This window comes from Peromyscus leucopus, chromosome 2 (genome assembly GCF_004664715.2).
Source record: "Peromyscus leucopus breed LL Stock chromosome 2, UCI_PerLeu_2.1, whole genome shotgun sequence".
NCBI lineage: Eukaryota > Metazoa > Chordata > Mammalia > Rodentia > Cricetidae > Peromyscus > Peromyscus leucopus.
The window spans coordinates 130,169,940-130,197,311 of NC_051064.1; the positions used below are offsets into that span (position 1 = coordinate 130,169,940).

General features: G+C 48.2%; 1 protein-coding gene across 1 annotated transcript in view; it reads right to left on the reverse strand.

The window, feature by feature from the left end:
* Positions 1–2,255: 2,255 nt before the first annotated feature.
* Zbtb8b (zinc finger and BTB domain containing 8B) overlaps positions 2,256–27,372 on the reverse strand; it is a 27,363-nt gene continuing 2,246 nt past the window's right edge. The window contains exon 2 of the mRNA XM_037203343.1: positions 2,256–2,809. Coding sequence (XP_037059238.1) covers positions 2,256–2,809 — 554 coding nt within the window. The remainder of the gene's footprint in view (positions 2,810–27,372) is intronic.

Below are 27,372 nucleotides of genomic sequence, written 5' to 3' on the forward strand. Positions count from 1 at the left end.
AAAAGCCCAGAGTATAAGGTAGAAGGGGTAATGAAAGTTAAGGAAAGCTGACTAGCAACAAGCCAAGCTAAGGGTAGGCATTCATAATTAAGAATAAGCCTCCACATGTGATTTACTTGGTAGCTGGGTGGCAGATCCCCAAAAGTAAAAACCAACCACACACCTCCCTTGGTTGGAGTGTTTATCACAGCAACAGGAAGCAAACTCATATACTATGTGTATGTTGTATGTATATGTGTTTATATCTGTGGGTATTATGTGGGTAAGTATGTGTTTACTTGTTCATGTGCTTGTACATGTAAATTTATGTGTTCATGTTTCTCTATGAGCATGTGCAAATGTGTGTATCTAAGTATAGATATGTTCATGTTTATGCGTACACATTTCCTCAGGGCATGTGTTTGAGTGTATTAGTGGGACCTGTGCCAGCCAGGGGCTGCCCACCGCAGGAAGCAACTCCATCTGAGTGCCAGGTCTTCAATCCTCTCTGGTCCTCTTCCAAGCAGTACCAACCCTCATGAGCCCTGCCCAATTTCTCCTTTTTTCTATCTCTCCAGCAGGGCCAGCTCTAACCAGGACAGTGGGAAATAGTCTTTGTTTGTTTTGTTCTCTGTGACAGGCTCTTTTTATGTAGCCAGGCTGTCCTCAAACTAGATCCCCTGCCTCTGTCTCCCGAGTGCTGGGATTAAATAAATGAGCCACACACCCTGCTGGAAGTGCCTTTTGAGGGCAGGCAGACTTTGTCTTGTGGTTTTCAACAGGATGTGATGAGCTCTGCTAGACTTTGGTTTATTTTTAGTTTTTAGAAATTTGTATTACATTTGATGTATTTGTGTGTGTGTGTGTGTGTGTGTGTGTGTCATTTGTGTGCACATGCATGTGCATGGACTGTAGGGGTTTGTTGAGGTTAGAGGACAACGTTCCAGAGCTGGTCATGGGGATCAAACTCAGGTCGTTAGGCTTGGGAATGGGCATCTTTGTACACTGAACCATCTTGCTGGTCCTGGTGTATGCTTTCAGAAGACAAGTGTATGAGGAGACAGGACTATCTGAGACATGAAGGCCAGGTAGGTGCCATCCACAGGGAGAGCAAAACAGGAGTGGCACATTGTCCTGCATCTCCAGGCAGTGGTTTGGAGTAGCCACAGTCTGCATGCAGGCGCTGTTGGTGTGTATTCCTTATTCGCATTTTCAGTTTGTCTGTTTTTTTTTTGAGACAGGATTTCTCTGTGTTGTCTTGGCTGTCTTGGAACTCCTCTGTAGACCAGGCTGGCCTCAAACTCACAGAAAGCTGCCTGCCTCTGCCTCCGAGTGCTGGGAATAAAAGTTGTTCGCCACCACCAATTAAAAGTGTTCACCACCAACCGGCGGTGGCGCACGCCTTTAATCCAGCACTCGGAGGCAGAGCCAGGCGGATCTCTGTGAGTTCAAGCCAGCCTGGCTACCAAGTGAGCTCCAGAAAGGCACAAAGCTACACAGAGAAACCCTGTCTTGAAAAACCAAAAAAAAAAAAAAAAAAAAAAAAAGTGTTCACCACCACCACCTGCCTCACATGTTCAGTTCTTTAATAATAACCCAAACCAAAGTTCTGGCCTTGTTGGCCCCCGACAGCTGGTCTGAGAGGGCAAGATGTGAATAAACTTCAAAGGAAGGCATTTGTGTATGCAGGCGAGTCCCCACGCCCTCTCCAGCCGCTTTCACCGGCTGAGGGCCCCTAGGTCCTCTGGAGGGATAAGGAGTCTGGAACACATTGCAGCAACCCCAGACACCCTGTGTGACAGGTTTCCTCCTTCTGACTTGGTTATGGCTTTGAGAGTGATGGGGTGACCATGGCTACCTGGGCAAGATCTGGATAGGTCTTTTGAGTTCAGAGCCAGACAGGTCTTTGGGGTGGAACTGTGACCAGGGCCTAGAAGCCTTGGACCAGGAGGATTCTAGGGAGAGTGGGTCTCAGACGGGTCATCTGGGCGAGGTGAGCCCATATAGGGCTTCGTGAAGAAAAGGAAGCTTACTGCACAGCTGCAGCCTGCCAGGATTGGCACTGGGCCAGTAACAGCAATGACCCTCAGGGACCAAGGAGCCTGGCCGCGGAGCAGGACGGGTTGTGGAACACAGGAGGCCCAATGACAAGAGGGACACAGGACTAGACTAGTGTTCAGCCTCAGGGAGGTGGGTGGGGAGCACCTTCAAGGTGCTGTGACCTGCAGACCTAGGAATGGAGGAAGGGGCTTCTATTTCGTACCCAGACTCTTGGTTTAGCTGCCTAGCGGACCCTGGGAGGGGGCGGCATCGCCCTGGCCCTCCTTCAGTCCCTCCGCAGCCTTTAGCCAGGTCCTGTGGCTGAGGCTAAGCAATATCAGCAATATGATAGGTCCTTTGGGTCCAGAGGGACCGGGTGAGAGTGTCGCTTTCAGAGTGGTCGGGAAAGGCTGCAGAAGGACCCAGGGTGTTGAGGAGTGCAGGGAAAGGGGCCAGTTGCTGCCCTCTGGAGACAGGCAGCTGGGGGGCGTGGAGGGAGTGGGGGGCGTGGGGGGTTGGGTTGAAGGAGGTCCCTGTTCCCTCATGTAACCCGGCCCATCTGTAGGTGCCCATTCCTGGCACATCCTTCCCGTCTTATTTCCTTTGCGAAGGTCAGGTTCCAGTACCAGCGGGATGGGTTGAAAGGACATCGTGCCCTGTGTCTGCCACTGGCACGCCCCACATTTCCCGTAGGTCTTTCTGCCACGCACTGCTTTGGAGTAGGGCTTGTTTTTCAGGAACTGATAATCCATGAAGCTGGACTTCAGCAGGTGGAAGACTGAAGGTGAGGCTGAGGCAGAAAATTATGGGGACATGGGAAGGAAAGGACCCCATTCTCCTGGAGTCAGATTGAAACCTCTCATCAGTTGAGAAGCAAGATCTAGCAGTAAAGGCTGCTGGCATAGAGGTAACATTCTCATATACAGATACTTTATGTCTGACTTTGGTTAGGACTCTCTCCTTTCAGTGTTAGCTGATGAGGGATCCCTGTAGGTGCCACACAGGGAAGCAGCGCTAGAAGAAATGAGAGTGAAAACCCCTTGCAGATTGACTTTGTCAACCTGGATCAACTTCGGGGGAGTCTAATGCCAGGAGTTCATTGTCAGCATATTTAAAACACACAGGGGCTGGAGGGATGCTCAGAGGTTAAGAGCACTGGCTGCTATTTCAGAGGACCTGGGTTCAATTCCCAGCACCCACATGGTGGCTCACAACTATCAGTAATGAGATCTGGTGCCCTCTTCTGGCCTGCAGCATATGTGCAGGCAGAACACTATTACTTAATATACAAATGAAATAAATCTTCAAAGCACAGTTGGCAAAAAGGTTTTCAGGCAACAATCTGTTCAGTTCTAGATGCTCACAAAGCTTAAGGGTGACTACATAGAAACTCCTTTACAAAGTACATGTGACCATGAGGGTGGGTTCTATAGCAAAAAAGGCCTAGAATCTAGTGTGGTATCTGATCAATAGCATAGAGTCAGCAGGCCACAAGTACATGAGACATCCCCTAAGGATGACCTAGGGAGGGAAGAATCTGAGATGATCATTTGGAGAATTTGGGTGAGGTCTGCCTCTATATCAAAAGTCGGGTGAAGTCTGACTCTTCAGAGAGCAAAAAGGTCACCAGGTCCTTTACAAATTCCACTCCAGCCTTCTGGGTGGGAAAACAAGTATTTTATCTTCTTTATTGAGAAGAGGCCTCTCTGTATTTAACACTCCTGATTTTCCCAGTGATCTGTGGACATAAAGACTTTTGTGCCCCCAACAAGTCACCTCCTAAGAACCACCTGGTGGGCTTTATTTAGGTTTCTTAGCAACTTTTAAAAAAAAAATTTTAAGACAGGATTTCTGCTGTGTAGCCCTGATTGTCCTGGGACTCCCTCTGTAGACCAAGCTGGCCTCGAACTCAGAGATCCACCTGCGTCTGCCTCCTGAGTGCTGGCATCAAAGGTATGTGCCGTCACTGCCCTGTTTCTTAGCAACTTTTGAAGAAAATTTCAAACACCACCAAAACCAATAAGATTATTGTAAAACAGCCAGTCCTGGCTACCCCTTGAGCAACCAGTGCCTCACTGGAGTGACTTACTTTGAATGAAGTTCTTTTGAGACCCCACATCCATGCTTTCCTCTGAGCATCTCTCTTTCTCTTAATTCTGGTGCTTAAGCCTATATTAAAATATATTTATTATACCTCAGTTCTGTTTCATATTGACTATTCCTGAAATTCTTTAATGTGTCATCAACATAAATGGATCCATTTGGTCTCAGTTGAGGTCCCTGAAAGTCCAAGGGAACTCTTTAGGTAGCTGAGGGTGACACTGGGGAGCTATACCTCCTGCCTCTGCTCTCACAAAATACTGACAAGTCCACACCATGCATATGTCCCCAAGAGCCTGGTGGAATGCTCCATTCTATGGCCAAGGATGCCCAATTCACCTTAATCACACAAATTCTCCAAAGAGGAAAGTAGTTTGTTTGGCAAGAAGTTTATTTTGTTGTTTTTGTTGTTTCTTTACTTTGTGTCTTTTGAGACAGAGTTTCTCTGTGTAGCCTTGACAATCCTGGAACTCACTCTGTAGACCAGGCTGGCCTTGAACTCAGATCCGCTTGCCTCTGCCTCCCAAGTGCTGGGATTAAAGGTATGTACCACCACCGCCCGGCACAAGTTATTTTGTATGAAACTCCCAGAATAAGCAAATCTGCTAGTGCTTGCCAAGGTCTAAGGAAGGGGGAACAGTAACTCCTAATGGTTTTGGAGTATTTTTCTGGGGTGTGAATAATCATCACATACTTTTATTCTATTTTCCTTTTTGAGACACAGTCTGATTATGTAGCCTCTGCTGGCCTGGAACTCAACTAGACCAGACTGGCTTTGAACTCACAGAGATTTGCCTGTCTCTGCTCTTCAGTGCTGGGATTAAAGGCGTGTGCCTCCGTGCCCACACACTTTCTGAATATGGTAGACTCATGGAATCATTCACTTTTTAATAGCTGGAGTATAAGGTAGGTATATGAATTGCTTCTCAATAAAGGCATTTATTGTAAAAACTCTGGACCCGGGGTGTGGGGGTGCTGTAGAGATGGGTTCAGTGGTTAAGAGCGTGTGTGCTCTTGCAGAGGACCCGAGTTTGGTTCCTAGCACTCACTTGGTGGCTCACGACCAACCGTAACTCCAGTGCCAGAGGATCCTTCGAGTTCTCCTGGCCCTCACAGGTGCTTCACAGACAGAGTGCACAGACACACATGGCGGCAAAACACCCACACACACATAAAATATAAATAAAGACTTATTTTTATAAGTCTGGAGTTTAGTAGAAGCATCAGTCTAGCTACCGACTCCCAGGGGCGCTAGTGTTCTGGTATAGCGCGACTTGGAGCTGCTCTCCACACAAGGTTCCTTACAACCAACCTCCTCAGGCCTCTCTTAGGTTGTGATTGGAACACTGTGGCTTTGGCTCCAGGCTTAGTGTAGATAGAGCTCTTGAAAGTGTCCCCTCTTCCAGGCCCTGCCACGGCAGGGACAGGCTACTGTCAGGTCTCTTCATTGGCCATCCCCCAGCTCTTCAGGGGCGTTTATGGACCAAGTAGGTCCAATATTTCATTTCATGACAGGATTCTGGACAGAGCTGTTTTCTACCAGGACCCCAGAAATTAGGAAGCTCATCCATATTTCTGACTCTAGGGAATTGCAGGCCCTCTTCATTGGACTAGAGGGGCTCATACTCGTGGTATTAGGCTGGTGTGGTCTCTCCATGGTGAAGACTGGGCACCGCCTGGATGGGAGTGTGGCTCATGCAATTCCTTGTTCACATTTCCAGTACTATAAAAATAACCTGAAATAAAAAGTTCTGGACTTGTTGGCTCCTGACTCTAGGTATTGTTAGCTCCCGACTCTACCTTGTCCCTTCCTGAGGGAGGATCAACATCCTGCCTTGGGCAAGGGGAGTATAAACCAACCTCTGTTCACCTGCAGATGCAGGCCTTGCAACCTGACCTTGAATCTAACTAGAGGTACCCAGGGCTGAAATGCCATGGCTCTCTCTCTCTCTCTCTCTTTGTGTGTCTGTGTGTCTGTGTGTGTGTGTCTCTATATAAACATGCACCCATGCATGCATCCCTGTGTCTGGCCTGGGACTTGTCCTGAGTCTCTGCAATAAGTATGAATTAGCACCCGGGACTATGTGTTTTTCCTATAGCAGGTTCTAGGGATGAAAAAGAGGTCTCTGCCCCACCCTGAAGGTGATTCCTGGCATCCCTGAAATGTTGCAACTGCACAAAACTAGAAGCTTAGATTCAGATAAAAGGGCAACGTGGTCTTGTGTTGACAAAATCCCAGAACCAGTTCATCAGGTAGAGGGTGGATAGGGCTTTGGGCACACTTTGAGCTCTGACTGAACTCCTTTGCTGATCCCGAGTCCATGTCCTTGCTGGTATAGTGGAGGCTCCAAGGAGTGGAGAGCCAAGTATACGTGTATGTGTCCTCGTTCACCTCAGCTGTCAGCCTGACACAACCTAGAGCCACCTGAGACAGGGGAACCTCAAATTGACTAGGTTCGATTGGTCTGTGGGGCCATTGCTTTGAATGATGGTTGATGTGGGAAGGCCAAGCCCTCTGTGGGCGGTGTCATCCCTGGGCGTCTTTAGGTGTGCTTGGGCTGTGTCAGAAAGCTATGGGAGTACATGCTAGGGAGTGAGCCAGGGAACAAGCCAGGAAGCAGCCTTCCTCTATGGTGTCTGCTACCAATCGTGCTTGAGTTCCTATGCTGACTTCCTTCAAAGATGAACTGTAAAATAAAAGTCAGACAAACGCTTTCCTTCCTGTTGTAGAATATTATTTTAAGGTGTGTTCCTTTTTGTAACACATTTGTTTAACTCTGTGGAGCTGTGTTCCTGTGCCTGTCTAAATAACCTGATTGGTCTAACCAAGAGCTGAAAGGTCAATAGTGAGACAGGAGAAAGGATAGGTGGGGCTGGCAGGCAGAGAGAATCTATAGAAGGAGAAATCCGGGAGGAAAAATGACGAAGGAACGAGAGGTGAAGGAGGAGGACATCAGGGGCCAGCCACCCAGCTACACAGCCAGCCACGGAGTAAGTGTGAAATTAAGATTACAGAAGGAAGAAAAGGAAAAAGCCCAGAGGTATAAGGTAGAAGGGGTAATGTAAAGTTAAGGAAAGCTGACTAGCAACAAGCCAAGCTAAGGGCAGGCATTCATAATGAAGAATAAGCCTCCACATGTGATTTATTTGGTAGCTGGGTGGCAGATCCCCCAAAAGAGTAAAAAACCAACACCACCACCTCCCCTTGGTCGGAGTGTTTTATCACAGCAACAGGAAGCAAACTCATATACTATGTGTATGTTGTATGTATATGTGTTTATCTGTGGGTATTATGTGGGTAAGTATGTGTTTCCTTTTTCATGTGCTTGTACATGTAAATTCACGTGTTCATGTTTCTATATGAGCATGTGCAAATGTGTGTATCTGTAAGTACAGATATGTTCGTGTTTATGCGTACACATTTCCTCAGTGCATGTGTTTGAGTGTAGTGGGACCTGTGCCAGGCCAGGGGCTGCCCACCGCAGGAAGCAACTCCATCTGACATGCCAGGTCTTCAATCCCCTCTGGTCCTCTTCCAAGCAGTACCAACCCTCATGAGCCCTGCCCAGCTTGTTCCTTTTTCTATCTCTCCAGCTGGGCCACCTCTAATCCAGGGACAGTGGGAAGTAGTCTTTGTTTGTTTTTGTTCTCCATGACAGGGTCTTTTTATATAGTCCAGGCTGTCCTCAAACTAGATCCCCCTGCCTCTGCCTCCCGAGTGCTGGGATTAAATAAGTGAGCCACCACACCCTGCTGGAAGTGGCCTTTTGAGGGCAGGCAGACTTTGTCTTGTGTGTTTTCAACAGGATGTGATGAGCTCTGCTTGACTTTTGGTTTATTTTTTAGTTTTTAGAAATTTGTATTACATTTGATGTATTTGTGTGTGTGTGTTCATTTGTGTGCACATGCATGTGCATGGACTGCAGGGGGTTTGTTGAGGTTAGAGGACAACATTCCCGAGCTGGTCATGGGGTTCAAACTCAGGTCCTCAGGCTTGGGAATGGGCGTGTTTGTTCACTGAACCATCTTGCTGGTCCCTGGTGTATGCTTTCAGAAGACAAGTATGTGGGGAGACAGGACTATCTGAGACATGAAGGCCAGGTAGGTGCCATCCACAGGGAGAGCAAAACAGGAGTGGCACATTGTCCTGCCATCTTCAGGCAGTGGTTTGGAGTAGCCACAGTCTGGATGCAGGCACTGTTGGTGTGTATTCCTTATTCGCATTTTCAGTTTGTCTTGTTTCGTTTTTTTGAGACAGGATTTCTCTGTGTTGTCTTGGCTGTCTTGGAACTCCCTCTGTAGACCAGGCTGGCCTCAAACTCACAGAAAGCTGCCTGCCTCTGCCTCCGAGTGCTGGGAATAAAAGTTGTTCGCCACCACCAATTAAAAGTGTTCACCACCACCACCTGCCTCACATGTTCAGTTCTTTAATAATAACCCCAAACCCAAAGTTCTGGCCTTGTTGGCCCCCAGACAGCTGGTCTGAGAGGGCAAGATGTGAATAAACTTCAAAGGAAGGCATTTGTGTATGCAGGGCGAGTCCCCACGCCCTTTCCAGCCCGCTTTCACCGGCTGAGGGCCCTAGGTCCTCAGGAGGGCTAAGGAGTCTGGAACACATTGCAGCAACCCCCAGACACCCTGTGTGACAGGTTTCCTCCTTCTGACTTGGTTATGGGCTTTGAGAGGTGATGGGGTGACCAGGGCTACCCTGGGCAAGATCTGGATAGGTCTTTTGAGTTCAGAGCCAGACAGGTCTTTGGGGTGGAACTGTGACCAGGGCCTAGAAGCCTTGGACCAAGAGGATTCTAGGGAGAGTGGGTCTTAGATGGGTCATATGGGCGAGGTGAGTCCATATAGGGCTGCGTGAAGAAAAGGAAGCTTACTGCACAGCTGCAGCCTGCCAGGATTGGCACTGGGCCAGTAACAGCAATGACCCTCAGGGACCAAGGAGCCTGGCCGTGGAGCAGGGACGGGTTGTGGAACTCAGGAGGCCCAATGACAAGGGGGACACAGGACTAGACTAGTGTTCAGCCTCGGGGAGGTTGGTGGGGAGCACCTTCAAGGTGCTGTAAGCTGCGGACCAAGAAATGGGAGGAAGGGGTTTCTATTTCGTACCCAGACTCTTGGTTTAGCTGCCTAGCCGACCCCGGAGGGGGGCAGCATCACCTTGGCCCCTCCTTCAGTCCCTCAGCAGCCTTTAGCCAGGTCTTGAGGCTGAGGCTAAGCAATATCAGCAATATGATAGGTCTTTGGGTCCAGAGGGACCGGGCGAGAGTGTCGCTTTTCAGAGTGGTCGGGAAAGGCTGCAGAAGGACCCAGGGTGTTGAGGAGTGCAGGGAAAGGGGCCAGTTGCTGCCCTCTGGAGACAGGCAGCTGGAGGGGGGGAGCGTGGAGGGAGTGGGGGAGTATGGGGGGGTTGGGTTGAAGGGGGTCCCTGTTCCCTCATGTAACCCGGCTCATCTGTAGGTGCCCTTTCTTGGCACATCCTTCCCGTCTTATTTCCTTTTGCGAGGGTCAGGTCCCAGTACCAGCGGGATGGGTTGAAAGGACATCGTGCCCTGTGTCTGCCACTGGCACGCCCCACATTTCCGTAGGTCTTTCTGCCACGCACTGCTTTGGGAGAAGGGCTTGTTTTTCAGGAACTGATAATCCATGAAGCCTGGGACTCAGCAGGTGGAAGACTGGAAGGTGAGGCTGAGGCAGAAAATTATGGGGACATGGGAAGGAAAGGACCCCTTTCTCCTGGAGTCAGATTGAAACCTCTCGTCAGTTGAGAAGCAAGATCTAGCAGTAAAGGCTGCTGGCATAGAGGTAACATTCTCATATACAGATACTTTATGTCTGACTTTGGTTAGGACCTCTCTCCTCTCAGTGTTAGCTGATGAGGGGATCCCTGTAGGTGCCACACAGGGAAGCAGCGCTAGAAGAAATGAGAGTGAAAACCCCTTGCAGATTGACTTTGTCAACCTGGATCAGACTTTGGGGGAGTCTAATGCCAGGGAGTTCATTGTCAGCATATTTAAAACACAACAGGGGGCTGGAGGGATGGCTCAGAGGTTCAGAGCACTGGCTACTCTTTCAGAGGACCTGGGTTCAACTCCCAGCAAACACATGGTGGCTCACAACCATCAGTATTGAGATCTGGTGTTCTTCTGGTCTGCAGGCAGAACACTGTATACATAATAAATATACATAATAAAATAAATCTTCAAAGCACAGTTAGCAAAAAGGTTTTCAGGCAACCATCTGTCCAGTTCTAGATGTACAACAAAGCTTAAGGCGTGACTACATAGAAACTCCTTTACAAAGTACATGTGACCATGAGGGTGGGTTCTACAGCAAAAAAGGCCTAGAACCTAGTGTGGAATCTGATTAATAGCATAGAGGTCATCAGGCCATAAAGTACATGAGACATCTCCCCTAAGGATGATCTAGGGAGGGAAGAACCTAAGATAATCATTCCGGGGAATTTGGGTGAGGTCAGGTCTGCCTCTATATCAAAAGGTGGGTGAGGTCTGACTCTTCAGAGAGCAAAAAGGTCACCAGGTCATTAACAAATTCCACTCCCAGCCTTCTGGTTGGGAACACACGTATTTTATCTTTTTCATTGAGAAGAGGCCGCTCTGTGTTTAACACTCCTGATTTGCCCAGCGATCTGTGGACACAAAGACTTTTGTGCCCCCAACAAGTCACCTCCTAAGAACCACCTGGTGGGCTTATTTAAGTTTCATAGAAACTTAAAAAAAAATTATTAAGACAGGATTTCTCTGTGTAGCCCTGACTGTCCTGGGACTCAATCTGAAGACCAAGCTAGCCTCGAACTCAGAGATCCACCTGCCTCTGCCTCCTGAGTGCTGGGATCAAAGGTGTCTGCCACCACTGCCCTGTTTCTTAGCAACTTTGAAGAAAATTTCAAACACCACCAAAACCCAGTATGATTATTGTAAAACAGCCAGTTCTGGCTACCCTTGAGGGGCCTCTGCCTCACTGGAGTGTCTTACTTTGAATGAATGTTCTTTGAGACCCCCACACCCATGCTTTCCTTGAGCATCTCTCTTTCTCTTAATTCTGGTGCTTAAGCCTATATTAAAATATATTTATTATACCTCAGTTCTGTTTCATATTGGCTATTCCTGAAATTCTTTAATGTGTCAACAACATAAATGGATCCATTTGGTCTCAGTTGAGGTCCCTGAAAGTCCAAGGGAACTCTTTAGGTAGCTGAGGGTGACACTGGGGAGCTATACCTCCTGCCTCTGCTCTCACAAAATACTGACAAGTCCACACCATGCATATGTCCCAAGAGCCTGGTGGAATGCTCCATTCTATGGCCAAGGATGCCCAATTCAACCTTAATCACACAAATTCTCCAAAGAGGAAAGTAGTTTGTTTGGCAAGAAGTTTATTTTGTTGTTGTTGTTGTTTCTTTACTTTGTGTCTTTTGAGACAGAGTTTCTCTGTGTAGCCTTGACAATCCTGGAACTCACTCTGTAGACCAGGCTGGCCTTGAACTCAGATCTGCTTGCCTCTGCCTCCCAAGTGCTGGGATTAAAGGTATGTACCACCACCGCCCGGCACAAGTTATTTTGTATGAAACTCCCAGAATAAGCAAATCTGCTAGTGCTTGCCAAGGTCTAAGGAAAGGGGGAACAGTAACTCCTAATGGTTTTGGAGTATTTTTCTGGGGTGTGAATAATCATCACATACTTTTATTCTATTTTCCTTTTTGAGACACGGTCTGATTATGTAGCCTCTGCTGGCCTGGAACTCAACTAGACCAGACTGGCTTTGAACTCCCAGAGATTTGCCTGTCTCTGCTCTTCAGTGCTGGGATTAAAGGCGTGTGCCTCCGTGCCCACACACTTCTGAATATGGTAGACTCATGGAATCATGCACTTTTTAATAGCTGGAGTATAAGGTAGGTATATGAATTGCTTCTCAATAACGGCATTTATTGTAAAAACTCTGGACCCCGGGGTGTGGGGGTGCTGTAGAGATGGGTTCAGTGGTTAGAGAGCGTGTGTGCTCTTGCAGAGGACCCGAGTTTGGTTCCTAGCACTCACTTGGTGGCTCACGACCAACCGTAACTCCAGTGCCAGAGGATCCTTCGAGTTCTCCTGGCCCTCACAGGTGCTTCACAGACAGAGTGCACAGACACACATGGCGGCAAAACACCCACACACACTTAAAATATAAATAAAGACTTATTTTTATAAGTCTGGAGTTTAGTAGAAGCATCAGTCTAGCTACCGACTCCCAGGGGCGCTAGTGTTCTGGTATAGCGCGACTTGGAGCTGCTCTCCACACACGGTTCCTTACAACCAACCTCCTCAGGCCTCTCTTAGGTTGTGATTGGAACACTGTGGCTTTGGCTCCAGGCTTAGTGTAGATGGAGCTCTTGAAAGTGTCCCCTCTTCCAGGCCCTGCCACGGCAGGGACAGGCTACTGTCAGGTCCCTTCATTGCCATCCCCCAGCTCTTCAGGGGCGTTTATGGACCAAGTAGGTCCAATATTTCATTTCATGACAGGATTCTGGACAGAGCTGTTTTCTACCAGGACCCAGAAATTAGGAAGCTCATCCATATTTCTGACTCTAGGGATTTGCAGGCCCTCTCCATTGGACTAGAGGGGCTCATACACGTGGTATTAGTCTGGTGTGGTCTCTCCATGGTGAAGAGAGGGCACCGGCCTGGATGGGAGTGTGACTCATGCAATTCCTTGTTCACATTTCCAGTACTATAAAAATAACCTGAAATAAAAAGTTCTGGACTTGTTGGCTCCTGACTCTAGGTATTGTTAGCTCCCAACTCTACCTGTCCCTTCCTGAGAAAGGATCAACATCCTGCCTTGGGCAAGGGGAGTATAAACCAACCTCTGTTCACCTGCAGATGCAGGCCTTGCAACCTGACCTTGAATCTAACTAGAGGTACCCAGGGCTGAAATGCCATGGTTCTCTCTCTCTCTCTCTCTCTCTCTCTCTCTCTCTCTCTCTCTCTCTCTCTCTGTGTGTGTGTGTGTGTGTGTGTGTGTGTGTGTGTGTGTGTGTGTGTGTGTGTCTATATGCACATGCACCCATGCATCCCTGTGTCTGGCCTGGGACTTGTCCTGAAGTCTCTGCAATAAGTTTGAATTAGCATCCGGGACTAAGTGTTTTTCCTATAGCAGGTTCTAGGATAAAAAAGAGGTCTCTGCCCCACCCTGAAGGTGATTCCTGGTGTCCCTGAAATGTTGCCACTGCACAAAACTAGAATCTTAGATTCTTATAAAAGGGCAACATTGTCTTTTGTTGACAAAATCCCAGAACCAGTTGATCAGGTAGAGGGTGGATAGGGCTTTGGGCACACTTTGAGCTCTGACTGAACTCCTTTGCTGATCCCGAGTCCATGTCCTTGCTGGTATAGTGGAGGCTCCAAGGAGTGGAGAGCCAAGTATACGTGTATGTGTCCTCGTTCACCTCAGCTGTCAGCCTGACACAACCTAGAGCCACCTGAGACAGGGGAACCTCAAATTGACTAGGTTAGGTTGGTCTGTGGGGCCATTGCTTTGAATGATGATTGATGTGGGAAGGCCCAGCCCTCTGTGGGCGGTGTCATCCCTGGGCGTCCTTAGGTGTGCTTGGGCTGTGTCAGAAAGCTATGGGAGTACAGGCTAGGGAGTGAGCCAGGGAACAAGCCAGGAAGCAGCTTTCCTCTATGGTGTCTGCTACCAATCTTGCTTGAATTCCTATGCTGACTTCCTTCAAAGATGAACTGTAAAATATAAGTCAGATAATCCTTTCCTTCCTGTTGTAGAATATTATTTTAAGGTGTGTTCCTTTTTGTAACACATTTGTTTAACTCTGTGAAGCTGTGTTCCTGTGCCTGTCTAAATAACCTGATTGGTCTAACCAAGAGCTGAAAGGTCAATAGTGAGGCAGGAGAAAGGATAGGTGGGGCTGGCAGGCAGAGAGAATCTATAGAAGGAGAAATCCGGGAGGAAAAATGACGAAGGAATGAGAGGTGAAGGAGGAGGACATCAGGGGCCAGCCACCCAGCTACACAGCCAGCCACGGAGTAAGTGTGAAATGAAGATTACAGAAGGAAGAAAAGGAAAAAGCCCAGAGGTATAAGGTAGAAGGGGTAATGAAAAGTTAAGGAAAGCTGACTAGCAACAAGCCAAGCTAAGGGTAGGCATTCATAATTAAGAATAAGCCTCCACATGTGATTTACTTGTAGCTGGGTGGCAGATCCCCAAAATAGTAAAAAAACCAACACCACCACCTCCCTTTGGTTGGAGTGTTTTATCACAGCAACAGGAAGCAAACTCATATACTATGTGTATGTTGTATGTATATGTGTTTATATCTGTGGGTATTATGTGGGTAAGTATGTGTTTACTTGTTCATGTGCTTGTACATGTAAATTTATGTGTTCATGTTTCTCTATGAGCATGTGCAAATGTGTGTATCTAAGTATAGATATGTTCATGTTTATGCGTACACATTTCCTCAGGGCATGTGTTTGAGTGTATTAGTGGGACCTGTGCCAGGCCAGGGGGCTGCCCACCGCAGGAAGCAACTCCATCTGAGGTGCCAGGTCTTCAGTCCTCTCTGGTCCTCTTCCAAGCAGTACCAACCCTCATGAGCCCTGCCCAATTTCCTCCTTTTTTCTATCTCTCCAGCAGGGCCAGCTCTAACCCAGGGACAGTGGGAAATAGTCTTTGTTTGTTTTTGTTCTCTGTGACAGGCTCTTTTTATGTAGTCCAGGCTGTCCTCAAACTAGATCCCCCTGCCTCTGTCTCCCGAGTGCTGGGATTAAATAAATGAGCCACCACACCCTGCTGGAAGTGGCCTTTTGAGGGCAGGCAGACTTTGTCTTGTGGGTTTTCAACAGGATGTGATGAGCTCTGCTAGACTTTTGGTTTATTTTTTAGTTTTTAGAAATTTGTATTACATTTGATGTATTTGTGTGTGTGTGTGTGTGTGTGTGTGTGTGTGTTCATTTGTGTGCACATGCATGTGCATGGACTGTAGGGGGTTTGTTGAGGTTAGAGGACAACGTTCCAGAGCTGGTCATGGGGATCAAACTCAGGTCGTTAGGCTTGGGAATGGGCATCTTTGTACACTGAACCATCTTGCTGGTCCTGGTGTATGCTTTCAGAAGACAAGTGTATGAGGAGACAGGACTATCTGAGACATGAAGGCCAGGTAGGTGCCATCCACAGGGAGAGCAAAACAGGAGTGGCACATTGTCCTGCCATCTCCAGGCAGTGGTTTGGAGTAGCCACAGTCTGCATGCAGGCGCTGTTGGTGTGTATTCCTTATTCGCATTTTCAGTTTGTCTTGTTTTGTTTTTTTGAGACAGGATTTCTCTGTGTTGTCTTGGCTGTCTTGGAACTCCCTCTGTAGACCAGGCTGGCCTCAAACTCACAGAAAGCTGCCTGCCTCTGCCTCCCGAGTGCTGGGAATAAAAGTTGTTCGCCACCACCAATTAAAAGTGTTCACCACCAACCGGGCGGTGGTGGCGCACGCCTTTAATCCCAGCACTCGGGAGGCAGAGCCAGGCGGATCTCTGTGAGTTCAAGGCCAGCCTGGGCTACCAAGTGAGCTCCAGGAAAGGCACAAAGCTACACAGAGAAACCCTGTCTTGAAAAACCAAAAAAAAAAAAAAAAAAAAAAAAAAGTGTTCACCACCACCACCTGCCTCACATGTTCAGTTCTTTAATAATAACCCCAAACCCAAAGTTCTGGCCTGTTGGCCCCCGACAGCTGGTCTGAGAGGGCAAGATGTGAATAAACTTCAAAGGAAGGCATTTGTGTATGCAGGGCGAGTCCCACGCCCTCTCCAGCCCGCTTTCACCGGCTGAGGGCCCCTAGGTCCTCTGGAGGGATAAGGAGTCTGGAACACATTGCAGCAACCCCCAGACACCCTGTGTGACAGGTTTCCTCCTTCTGACTTGGTTATGGGCTTTGAGAGGTGATGGGGTGACCATGGCTACCCTGGGCAAGATCTGGATAGGTCTTTTGAGTTCAGAGCCAGACAGGTCTTTGGGGTGGAACTGTGACCAGGGCCTAGAAGCCTTGGACCAGGAGGATTCTAGGGAGAGTGGGTCTCAGACGGGTCATCTGGGCGAGGTGAGCCCATATAGGGCTTCGTGAAGAAAAGGAAGCTTACTGCACAGCTGCAGCCTGCCAGGATTGGCACTGGGCCAGTAACAGCAATGACCCTCAGGGACCAAGGAGCCTGGCCGCGGAGCAGGGACGGGTTGTGGAACACAGGAGGCCCAATGACAAGAGGGACACAGGACTAGACTAGTGTTCAGCCTCAGGGAGGTGGGTGGGGAGCACCTTCAAGGTGCTGTGACCTGCAGACCTAGGAATGGGAGGAAGGGGCTTCTATTTCGTACCCAGACTCTTGGTTTAGCTGCCTAGCGGACCTGGGGAGGGGGCGGCATCGCCCTGGCCCCTCCTTCAGTCCCTCCGCAGCCTTTAGCCAGGTCCTGTGGCTGAGGCTAAGCAATATCAGCAATATGATAGGTCCTTTGGGTCCAGAGGGACCGGGTGAGAGTGTCGCTTTTCAGAGTGGTCGGGAAAGGCTGCAGAAGGACCCAGGGTGTTGAGGAGTGCAGGGAAAGGGGCCAGTTGCTGCCCTCTGGAGACAGGCAGCTGGGGGGGAGCGTGGAGGGAGTGGGGGGCGTGGGGGGTTGGGTTGAAGGAGGTCCCTGTTCCCTCATGTAACCCGGGCCCATCTGTAGGTGCCCATTCCTGGCACATCCTTCCCGTCTTATTTCCTTTTGCGAAGGTCAGGTTCCAGTACCAGCGGGATGGGTTGAAAGGACATCGTGCCCTGTGTCTGCCACTGGCACGCCCCACATTTCCCGTAGGTCTTTCTGCACGCACTGCTTTGGGAGTAGGGCTTGTTTTTCAGGAACTGATAATCATGAAGCCTGGGACTCAGCAGGTGGAAGACTGGAAGGTGAGGCTGAGGCAGAAAATTATGGGGACATGGGAAGGAAAGGACCCATTCTCCTGGAGTCAGATTGAAACCTCTCATCAGTTGAGAAGCAAGATCTAGCAGTAAAGGCTGCTGGCATAGAGGTAACATTCTCATATACAGATACTTTATGTCTGACTTTGGTTAGGACTTCTCTCCTTTCAGTGTTAGCTGATGAGGGGATCCTGTAGGTGCCACACAGGGAAGCAGCGCTAGAAGAAATGAGAGTGAAAACCCCTTGCAGATTGACTTTGTCAACCTGGATCAACTTCGGGGGAGTCTAATGCCAAGGAGTTCATTGTCAGCATATTTAAAACACAACAGGGGGCTGGAGGGATGGCTCAGAGGTTAAGAGCACTGGCTGCTATTTCAGAGGACCTGGGTTCAATTCCCAGCACCCACATGGTGGCTCACAACTATCAGTAATGAGATCTGGTGCCTCTTCTGGCCTGCAGCATATGTGCAGGCAGAACACTATGTACTTAATATACAAAGTGAAATAAATCTTCAAAGCACAGTTGGCAAAAAGGTTTTCAGGCAACAATCTGTTCAGTTCTAGATGCTCAACAAAGCTTAAGGGGTGACTACATAGAAACTCCTTTACAAAGTACATGTGACCATGAGGGTGGGTTCTATAGCAAAAAAGGCCTAGAATCTAGTGTGGTATCTGATCAATAGCATAGAGGTCAGCAGGCCACAAAGTACATGAGACATCTCCCCTAAGGATGACCTAGGGAGGGAAGAATCTGAGATGATCATTTTGGAGAATTTGGGTGAGGTCTGCCTCTATATCAAAAGTCGGGTGAAGTCTGACTCTTCAGAGAGCAAAAAGGTCACCAGGTCCTTTACAAATTCCACTCCCAGCCTTCTGGGTGGGAAAACAAGTATTTTATCTTCTTTATTGAGAAGAGGCCTCTCTGTATTTAACACTCCTGATTTTCCCAGTGATCTGTGGACATAAAGACTTTTGTGCCCCCAACAAGTCACCTCCTAAGAACCACCTGGTGGGCTTTATTTAGGTTTCTTAGCAACTTTTAAAAAAAAAATTTTAAGACAGGATTTCTCTGTGTAGCCCTGATTGTCCTGGGACTCCCTCTGTAGACCAAGCTGGCCTCGAACTCAGAGATCCACCTGCGTCTGCCTCCTGAGTGCTGGCATCAAAGGTATGTGCCGTCACTGCCCTGTTTCTTAGCAACTTTTTGAAGAAAATTTCAAACACCACCAAAACCCAATAAGATTATTGTAAAACAGCCAGTCCTGGCTACCCCTTGAGCAACCAGTGCCCTCACTGGAGTGACTTACTTTGAATGAATGTTCTTTGAGACCCCCACATCCATGCTTTCCTCTGAGCATCTCTCTTTCTCTTAATTCTGGTGCTTAAGCCTATATTAAAATATATTTATTATACCTCAGTTCTGTTTCATATTGACTATTCCTGAAATTCTTTAATGTGTCAACAACATAAATGGATCCATTTGGTCTCAGTTGAGGTCCCTGAAAGTCCAAGGGAACTCTTTAGGTAGCTGAGGGTGACACTGGGGAGCTATACCTCCTGCCTCTGCTCTCAACAAAATACTGACAAGTTTCACACCATGCATCATGTCCCAAGAGTGTGGTGGTGTGTTCCATTCTATGGCCAAGGATGCCCAATTCACCTTAATCACACAAATTCTCCAAAGAGGAAAGTAGTTTGTTTGGCAAGAAGTTATTTTGTTGTTGTTGTTGTTTCTTTACTTTTGTGTCTTTTGAGACAGAGTTTCTCTGTGTAGCTTGACAATCCTGGAACTCACTCTGTAGACCAGGCTGGCCTTGAACTCAGATCCGCTTGCCTCTGCCTCCCAAGTGCTGGGATTAAAGGTATGTACCACCACCGCCCGGCACAAGTTATTTTGTATGAAACTCCCAGAATAAGCAAATCTGCTAGTGCTTGCCAAGGTCTAAAGAAAGGGGGAACAGTAACTCCTAATGGTTTTGGAGTATTTTTCTGGGGTGTGAATAATCATCACATACTTTTATTCTATTTTCCTTTTTGAGACACAGTCTGATTATGTAGCCTCTGCTGGCCTGGAACTCAACTAGACCAGACTGGCTTTGAACAGAGATTTGCCTGTCTCTGCTCTTCAGTGCTGGGATTAAAGGCGTGTGCCTCCGTGCCCACACACTTCTGAATATGGTAGACTCATGGAATCATTCACTTTTTAATAGCTGGAGTATAAGGTAGGTATATGAATTGCTTCTCAATAAAGGCATTTATTGTAAAAACTCTGGACCCGGGGTGGGGGTGCTGTAGAGATGGTTCAGTGGTTAAGAGCGTGTGTGCTCTTGCAGAGGACCCGAGTTTGGTTCCTAGCACTCACTTGGTGGCTCACGACCACCGTAACTCCAGTGCCAGAGGATCCTTCGAGTTCTCCTGGCCCTCACAGGTGCTTCACAGACAGAGTGCACAGACACACATGGCGGCAAAACACCCACACACACATAAAATATAAATAAAGACTTATTTTTATAAGTCTGGAGTTTAGTAGAAGCATCAGTCTAGCTACCGACTCCCAGGGGCGCTAGTGTTCTGGTATAGCGCGACTTGGAGCTGCTCTCCACACAAGGTTCCTTACAACCAACCTCCTCAGGCCTCTCTTAGGTTGTGATTGGAACACTGTGGCTTTGGCTCCAGGCTTAGTGTAGATAGAGCTCTTGAAAGTGTCCCCTCTTCCAGGCCCTGCCACGGCAGGGACAGGCTACTGTCAGGTCTCTTCATTGCCATCCCCCAGCTCTTCAGGGGCGTTTATGGACCAAGTAGGTCCAATATTTCATTTCATGACAGGATTCTGGACAGAGCTGTTTTCTACCAGGACCCCAGAAATTAGGAAGCTCATCCATATTTCTGACTCTAGGGAATTGCAGGCCCTCTTCATTGGACTAGAGGGCTCATACTCGTGGTATTAGGCTGGTGTGGTCTCTCCATGGTGAAGACTGGGCACCGGCCTGGATGGGAGTGTGGCTCATGCAATTCCTTGTTCACATTTCCAGTACTATAAAAATAACCTGAAATAAAAAGTTCTGGACTTGTTGGCTCCTGACTCTAGGTATTGTTAGCTCCCGACTCTACCTTGTCCCTTCCTGAGGGAGGATCAACATCCTGCCTTGGGCAAGGGGAGTATAAACCAACCTCTGTTCACCTGCAGATGCAGGCCTTGCAACCTGACCTTGAATCTAACTAGAGGTACCCAGGGCTGAAATGCCATGGCTCTCTCTCTCTCTCTCTCTTTGTGTGTCTGTGTGTCTGTGTGTGTGTGTCTCTATATAAACATGCACCCATGCATGCATCCCTGTGTCTGGCCTGGACTTGTCCTGAGTCTCTGCAATAAGTATGAATTAGCACCCGGGACTATGTGTTTTTCCTATAGCAGGTTCTAGGGATGAAAAGAGGTCTCTGCCCCACCCTGAAGGTGATTCCTGGCATCCCTGAAATGTTGCAACTGCACAAAACTAGAAGCTTAGATTCAGATAAAAGGGCAACATTGTCTTGTGTTGACAAAATCCCAGAACCAGTTCATCAGGTAGAGGTGGATAGGGCTTTGGGCACACTTTGAGCTCTGACTGAACTCCTTTGCTGATCACGAGTCCATGTCCTTGCTGGTATAGTGGAGGCTCCAAGGAGTGGAGAGCCAAGTATACGTGTATTGTGTCTCGTTCACCTCAGCTGTCAGCCTGACACAACCTAGAGCCACCTGAGACATGGGAACCTCAAATTGACTAGGTTCGATTGGTCTGTGGGGCCATTGCTTGGAATGATGGTTGATGTGGGAAGGCCCAGCCTCTGTGGGCGGTGTCATCCCTGGGCGTCCTTAGGTGTGCTTGGCTGTGTCAGAAAGCTATGGAGTACATGCTAGGGAGTGAGCCAGGGAACAAGCCAGGAAGCAGCCTTCCTCTATGGTGTCTGCTACCAATCTTGCTTGAGTTCCTATGCTGACTTCCTTCAAAGATGAACTGTAAAATAAAAGTCAGATAAACGCTTTCCTTCCTGTTGTAGAATATTATTTTAAGGTGTGTTCCTTTTTGTAACACATTTGTTTAACTCTGTGAAGCTGTGTTCCTGTGCCTGTCTAAATAAACTGATTGGTCTAACCAAGAGCTGAAAGGTCAATAGTGAGACAGGAGAAAGGATAGGTGGGGCTGGCAGGCAGAGAGAATCTATAGAAGGAGAAATCCGGGAGGAAAAATGACGAAGGAACGAGAGGTGAAGGAGGAGGACATCAGGGGCCAGCCACCCAGCTACACAGCCAGCCACGGAGTAAGTGTGAAATTAAGATTACAGAAGGAAGAAAAGGAAAAAGCCCAGAGGTATAAGGTAGAAGGGGTAATGTAAAGTTAAGGAAAGCTGACTAGCAACAAGCCAAGCTAAGGGCAGGCATTCATAATGAAGAATAAGCCTCCACATGTGATTTATTTGGTAGCTGGGTGGCAGATCCCCCAAAAGAGTAAAAAAACCAACACCACCACCTCCCCTTGGTCGGAGTGTTTTATCACAGCAACAGGAAGCAAACTCATATACTATGTGTATGTTGTATGTATATGTGTTTATCTGTGGGTATTATGTGGGTAAGTATGTGTTTCCTTTTTCATGTGCTTGTACATGTAAATTCACGTGTTCATGTTTCTATATGAGCATGTGCAAATGTGTGTATCTGTAAGTACAGATATGTTCGTGTTTATGCGTACACATTTCCTCAGTGCATGTGTTTGAGTGTAGTGGGACCTGTGCCAGGCCAGGGCTGCCCACCGCAGGAAGCAACTCCATCTGACATGCCAGGTCTTCAATCCCCTCTGGTCCTCTTCCAAGCAGTACCAACCCTCATGAGCCCTGCCCAGCTTGTTCCTTTTTTCTATCTCTCCAGCTGGGCCACCTCTAATCCAGGGACAGTGGGAAGTAGTCTTTGTTTGTTTTTGTTCTCCATGACAGGGTCTTTTTATATAGTCCAGGCTGTCCTCAAACTAGATCCCCCTGCCTCTGCCTCCCGAGTGCTGGGATTAAATAAGTGAGCCACCACACCCTGCTGGAAGTGGCCTTTTGAGGGCAGGCAGACTTTGTCTTGTGTGTTTTCAACAGGATGTGATGAGCTCTGCTTGACTTTTGGTTTATTTTTTAGTTTTTAGAAATTTGTATTACATTTGATGTATTTGTGTGTGTGTGTTCATTTGTGTGGCACATGCATGTGCATGGACTGCAGGGGTTTGTTGAGGTTAGAGGACAACATTCCCGAGCTGGTCATGGGGTTCAAACTCAGGTCCTCAGGCTTGGGAATGGGCGTGTTTTGTTCACTGAACCATCTTGCTGGTCCCTGGTGTATGCTTTCAGAAGACAAGTATGTGGGGAGACAGGACTATCTGAGACATGAAGGCCAGGTAGGTGCCATCCACAGGGAGAGCAAAACAGGAGTGGCACATTGTCCTGCCATCTTCAGGCAGTGGTTTGGAGTAGCCACAGTCTGGATGCAGGCACTGTTGGTGTGTATTCCTTATTCGCATTTTCAGTTTGTCTTGTTTCGTTTTTTTGAGACAGGATTTCTCTGTGTTGTCTTGGCTGTCTTGGAACTCCTCTGTAGACCAGGCTGGCCTCAAACTCACAGAAAGCTGCCTGCCTCTGCCTCCCGAGTGCTGGGAATAAAAGTTGTTCGCCACCACCAATTAAAAGTGTTCACCACCACCACCTGCCTCACATGTTCAGTTCTTTAATAATAACCCAAACCCAAAGTTCTGGCCTTGTTGGCCCCCAACAGCTGGTCTGAGAGGGCAAGATGTGAATAAACTTCAAAGGAAGGCATTTGTGTATGCAGGGCGAGTCCCCACGCCCTTTCCAGCCCGCTTTCACCGGCTGAGGGCCCCTAGGTCCTCAGGAGGGCTAAGGAGTCTGGAACACATTGCAGCAACCCCCAGACACCCTGTGTGACAGGTTTCCTCCTTCTGACTTGGTTATGGGCTTTGAGAGGTGATGGGGTGACCAGGGCTACCCTGGGCAAGATCTGGATAGGTCTTTTGAGTTCAGAGCCAGACAGGTCTTTGGGGTGGAACTGTGACCAGGGCCTAGAAGCCTTGGACCAAGAGGATTCTAGGGAGAGTGGGTCTTAGATGGGTCATATGGGCGAGGTGAGTCCATTATAGGGCTGCGTGAAGAAAAGGAAGCTTACTGCACAGCTGCAGCCTGCCAGGATTGGCACTGGGCCAGTAACAGCAATGACCTCAGGGACCAAGGAGCCTGGCCGTGGAGCAGGGACGGGTTGTGGAACTCAGGAGGCCCAATGACAAGGGGACACAGGACTAGACTAGTGTTCAGCCTCGGGGAGGTTGGTGGGGAGCACCTTCAAGGTGCTGTAAGCTGCGGACCAAGAAATGGAGGAAGGGGTTTCTATTTCGTACCCAGACTCTTGGTTTTAGCTGCCTAGCCGACCCCGGAGGGGGGCAGCATCACCTTTGGCCCCTCCTTCAGTCCCTCAGCAGCCTTTAGCCAGGTCTTGAGGCTGAGGCTAAGCAATATCAGCAATATGATAGGTCCTTTGGGTCCAGAGGGACCGGGCGAGAGTGTCGCTTTTCAGAGTGGTCGGGAAAGGCTGCAGAAGGACCCAGGGTGTTGAGGAGTGCAGGGAAAGGGCCAGTTGCTGCCCTCTGGAGACAGGCAGCTGGAGGGGGGGAGCGTGGAGGGAGTGGGGGAGTATGGGGGGTTGGGTTGAAGGGGGTCCCTGTTCCCTCATGTAACCGGGCTCATCTGTAGGTGCCCTTTCTTGGCACATCCTTCCCGTCTTATTTCCTTTTGCGAGGGTCAGGTCCCAGTACCAGCGGGATGGGTTGAAAGGACATCGTGCCCTGTGTCTGCCACTGGCACGCCCCACATTTCCCGTAGGTCTTTCTGCCACGCACTGCTTTGGGAGAAGGGCTTGTTTTTCAGGAACTGATAATCCCATGAAGCCTGGGACTCAGCAGGTGGAAGACTGGAAGGTGAGGCTGAGGCAGAAAAATTATGGGGACATGGGAAGGAAAGGAACCCCTTCTCCTGGAGTCAGATTGAAACCTCTCGTCAGTTGAGAAGCAAGATCTAGCAGTAAAGGGCTGCTGGCATAAGAGTAACATTCTCATATACAGATACTTTATGTCTGACTTTGGTTAGGACCTCTCTCCTCTCAGTGTTAGCTGATGAGGGGATCCCTGTAGGTGCCACACAGGGAAGCAGCGCTAGAAGAAATGAGAGTGAAAACCCTTGCAGATTGACTTTGTCAACCTGGATCAGACTTTGGGGGAGTCTAATGCCAGGGAGTTCATTGTCAGCATATTTAAAACACAACAGGGGCTGGAGGGATGGCTCAGAGGTTCAGAGCACTGGCTACTCTTTCAGAGGACCTGGGTTCAACTCCCAGCAAACACATGGTGGCTCACAACCATCAGTATGAGATCTGGTGTTCTTCTGGTCTGCAGGCAGAACACTGTATACATAATAAATATACATAATAAATAAATCTTCAAAGCACAGTTAGCAAAAAGGTTTTCAGGCAACCATCTGTCAGTTCTAGATGTACAACAAAGCTTAAGGCGTGACTACATAGAAACTCCTTTACAAAGTACATGTGACCATGAGGGTGGGTTCTACAGCAAAAAAGGCCTAGAACCTAGTGTGGAATCTGATTAATAGCATAGAGGTCATCAGGCATAAAGTACATGAGACATCTCCCCTAAGGATGATCTAGGGAGGGAGAACCTAGATAATCATTCCGGGGAATTTGGGTGAGGTCAGGTCTGCCTCTATATCAAAGGTGGGTGAGTCTGACTCTTCAGAGAGCAAAAGGTCACCAGGTCATTAACAAATTCCACTCCAGCCTTCTGGTTGGAACACAGTATTTTATCTTTTTCATTGAGAAGAGGCCGCTCTGTGTTTAACACTCCTGATTTGCCCAGCGATCTGTGGACACAAAGACTTTTGTGCCCCCAACAAGTCACCTCCTAAGAACCACCTGGTGGCTTATTTAAGTTTCATAGAAACTTAAAAAAAAATTATTAAGACAGGATTTCTCTGTGTAGCCCTGACTGTCCTGGGACTCAATCTGAAGACCAAGCTAGCCTCGAACTCAGAGATCCACCTGCCTCTGCCTCCTGAGTGCTGGGATCAAAGGTGTCTGCCACCACTGCCTGTTTCTTAGCAACTTTGAAGAAAATTTCAAACACCACCAAAACCCAGTATGATTATTGTAAAACAGCCAGTTCTGGCTACCCTTGAGGGGCCTCTGCCCTCACTGGAGTGTCTTACTTTGAATGAATGTTCTTTGAGACCCCCACACCCATGCTTTCTGAGCATCTCTCTTTCTCTTAATTCTGGTGCTTAAGCCTATATTAAAATATATTTATTATACCTCAGTTCTGTTTCATATTGGCTATTCCTGAAATTCTTTAATGTGTCAACAACATAAATGGATCCATTTGGTCTCAGTTGAGGTCCCTGAAAGTCCAAGGAACTCTTTAGGTAGCTGAGGGTGACACTGGGAGCTATACCTCCTGCCTCTGCTCTCACAAAATACTGACAAGTCCACACCATGCATATGTCCCAAGAGCCTGGTGGAATGCTCCATTCTACGGCAAGGATGCCCAATTCAACCTTAATCACACAATTCTCCAAAGAGGAAGTAGTTTGTTTGGCAAGAAGTTTATTTTGTTGTTGTTGTTGTTTCTTTACTTTGTGTCTTTTGAGACAGAGTTTCTCTGTGTAGCCTTGACAATCCTGGAACTCACTCTGTAGACCAGCTGGCTTGAACTCAGATTCTGCTTGCCTCTGCCTCCAAGTGCTGGGATTAAAGGTATGTACCACCACGCCCGGCACAGTTATTTTGTATGAAACTCCAGAATAAGCAAATCTGCTAGTGCTTGCCAAGGTCTAAGAAAGGGGGAACAGTAACTCTAATGGTTTTGAGTATTTTTCTGGGGTGAATAATCATCACATACTTTTATTCTATTTTCCTTTTTGAGACACGGTCTGATTATGTAGCTCTGCTGGCCTGGAACTCAACTAGACAGACTGGCTTTGAACTCCAGAGATTTGCCTGTCTCTGCTCTTCAGTGCTGGGATTAAAGGCGTGTTGCCTCCGTGCCATACACTTCTGAATATGGTAGACTCATGGAATCATGCACTTTTTAATAGCTGGAGTATAAGGTAGGTATATGAATTGCTTCTCAATAACGCATTTATTGTAAAAACTCTGGACCCCGGGGTGTGGGGTGCTGTAGAGATGGGTTTCAGTGGTTAGAGAGCGTGTGTGCTCTTGCAGAGGACCCGAGTTTGGTTCCTGCACTCACTTGGTGGCTCACGACAACCGTAACTCCGTGCCAGAGGATCCTTCGAGTTCTCCTGGCCCTCACAGGTGCTTCACAGACAGAGTGCACAGACACACATTGGCGGCAAAACACCCACACACACTTAAAATATAAATAAAGACTTATTTTTATAGTCTGGAGTTTAGTAGAAGCATCAGTCTAGCTACCGACTCCAGGGCGCTAGTGTTCTGGTATTAGCGCGACTTGGAGCTGCTCTCCACACAAGGTTCCTTACAACCAACCTCCTCAGGCCTCTCTTAGGTTGTGATTGGAACACTGTGGCTTTGGCTCCAGCTTAGTGTAGATGGAGCTCTTGAAATGTCCCCTCTTCCAGGCCCTGCCACGGCAGGGACAGGCTTACTGTCAGGTCCCTTCATTGCCATCCCCCAGCTCTTCAGGGGCGTTTATGGACCAAGTAGGTCCAATATTTCATTTCATGACAGGATTCTGGACAGAGCTGTTTTCTACCAGGACCCCAGAAATTAGGAAGCTCATCCATATTTCTGACTCTAGGGATTTGCAGGCCTCTCCATTGGACTAGAGGGGCTCATACACGTGGTATTAGTCTGGTGTGGTCTCTCCATGGTGAAGAGAGGGCACCGGCCTGGATGGGAGTGTGACTCATGCAATTCCTTGTTCACATTTCCAGTACTATAAAATAACCTGAAATAAAAAGTTCTGGACTGTTGGCTCCTGACTCTAGGTATTGTTAGCTCCCAACTCTACCTGTCCCTTCCTGAGAAAGGATCAACATCCTGCCTTGGGCAAGGGAGTATAAACCAACCTCTGTTCACCTGCAGATGCAGGCCTTGCAACCTGACTTGAATCTAACTAGAGGTACCCAGGGCTGAAATGCCATGGTTCTCTCTCTCTCTCTCTCTCTCTCCTCTCTCTCTCTCTCTCTCTCTCTCTGTGTGTGTGTGTGTGTGTGTGT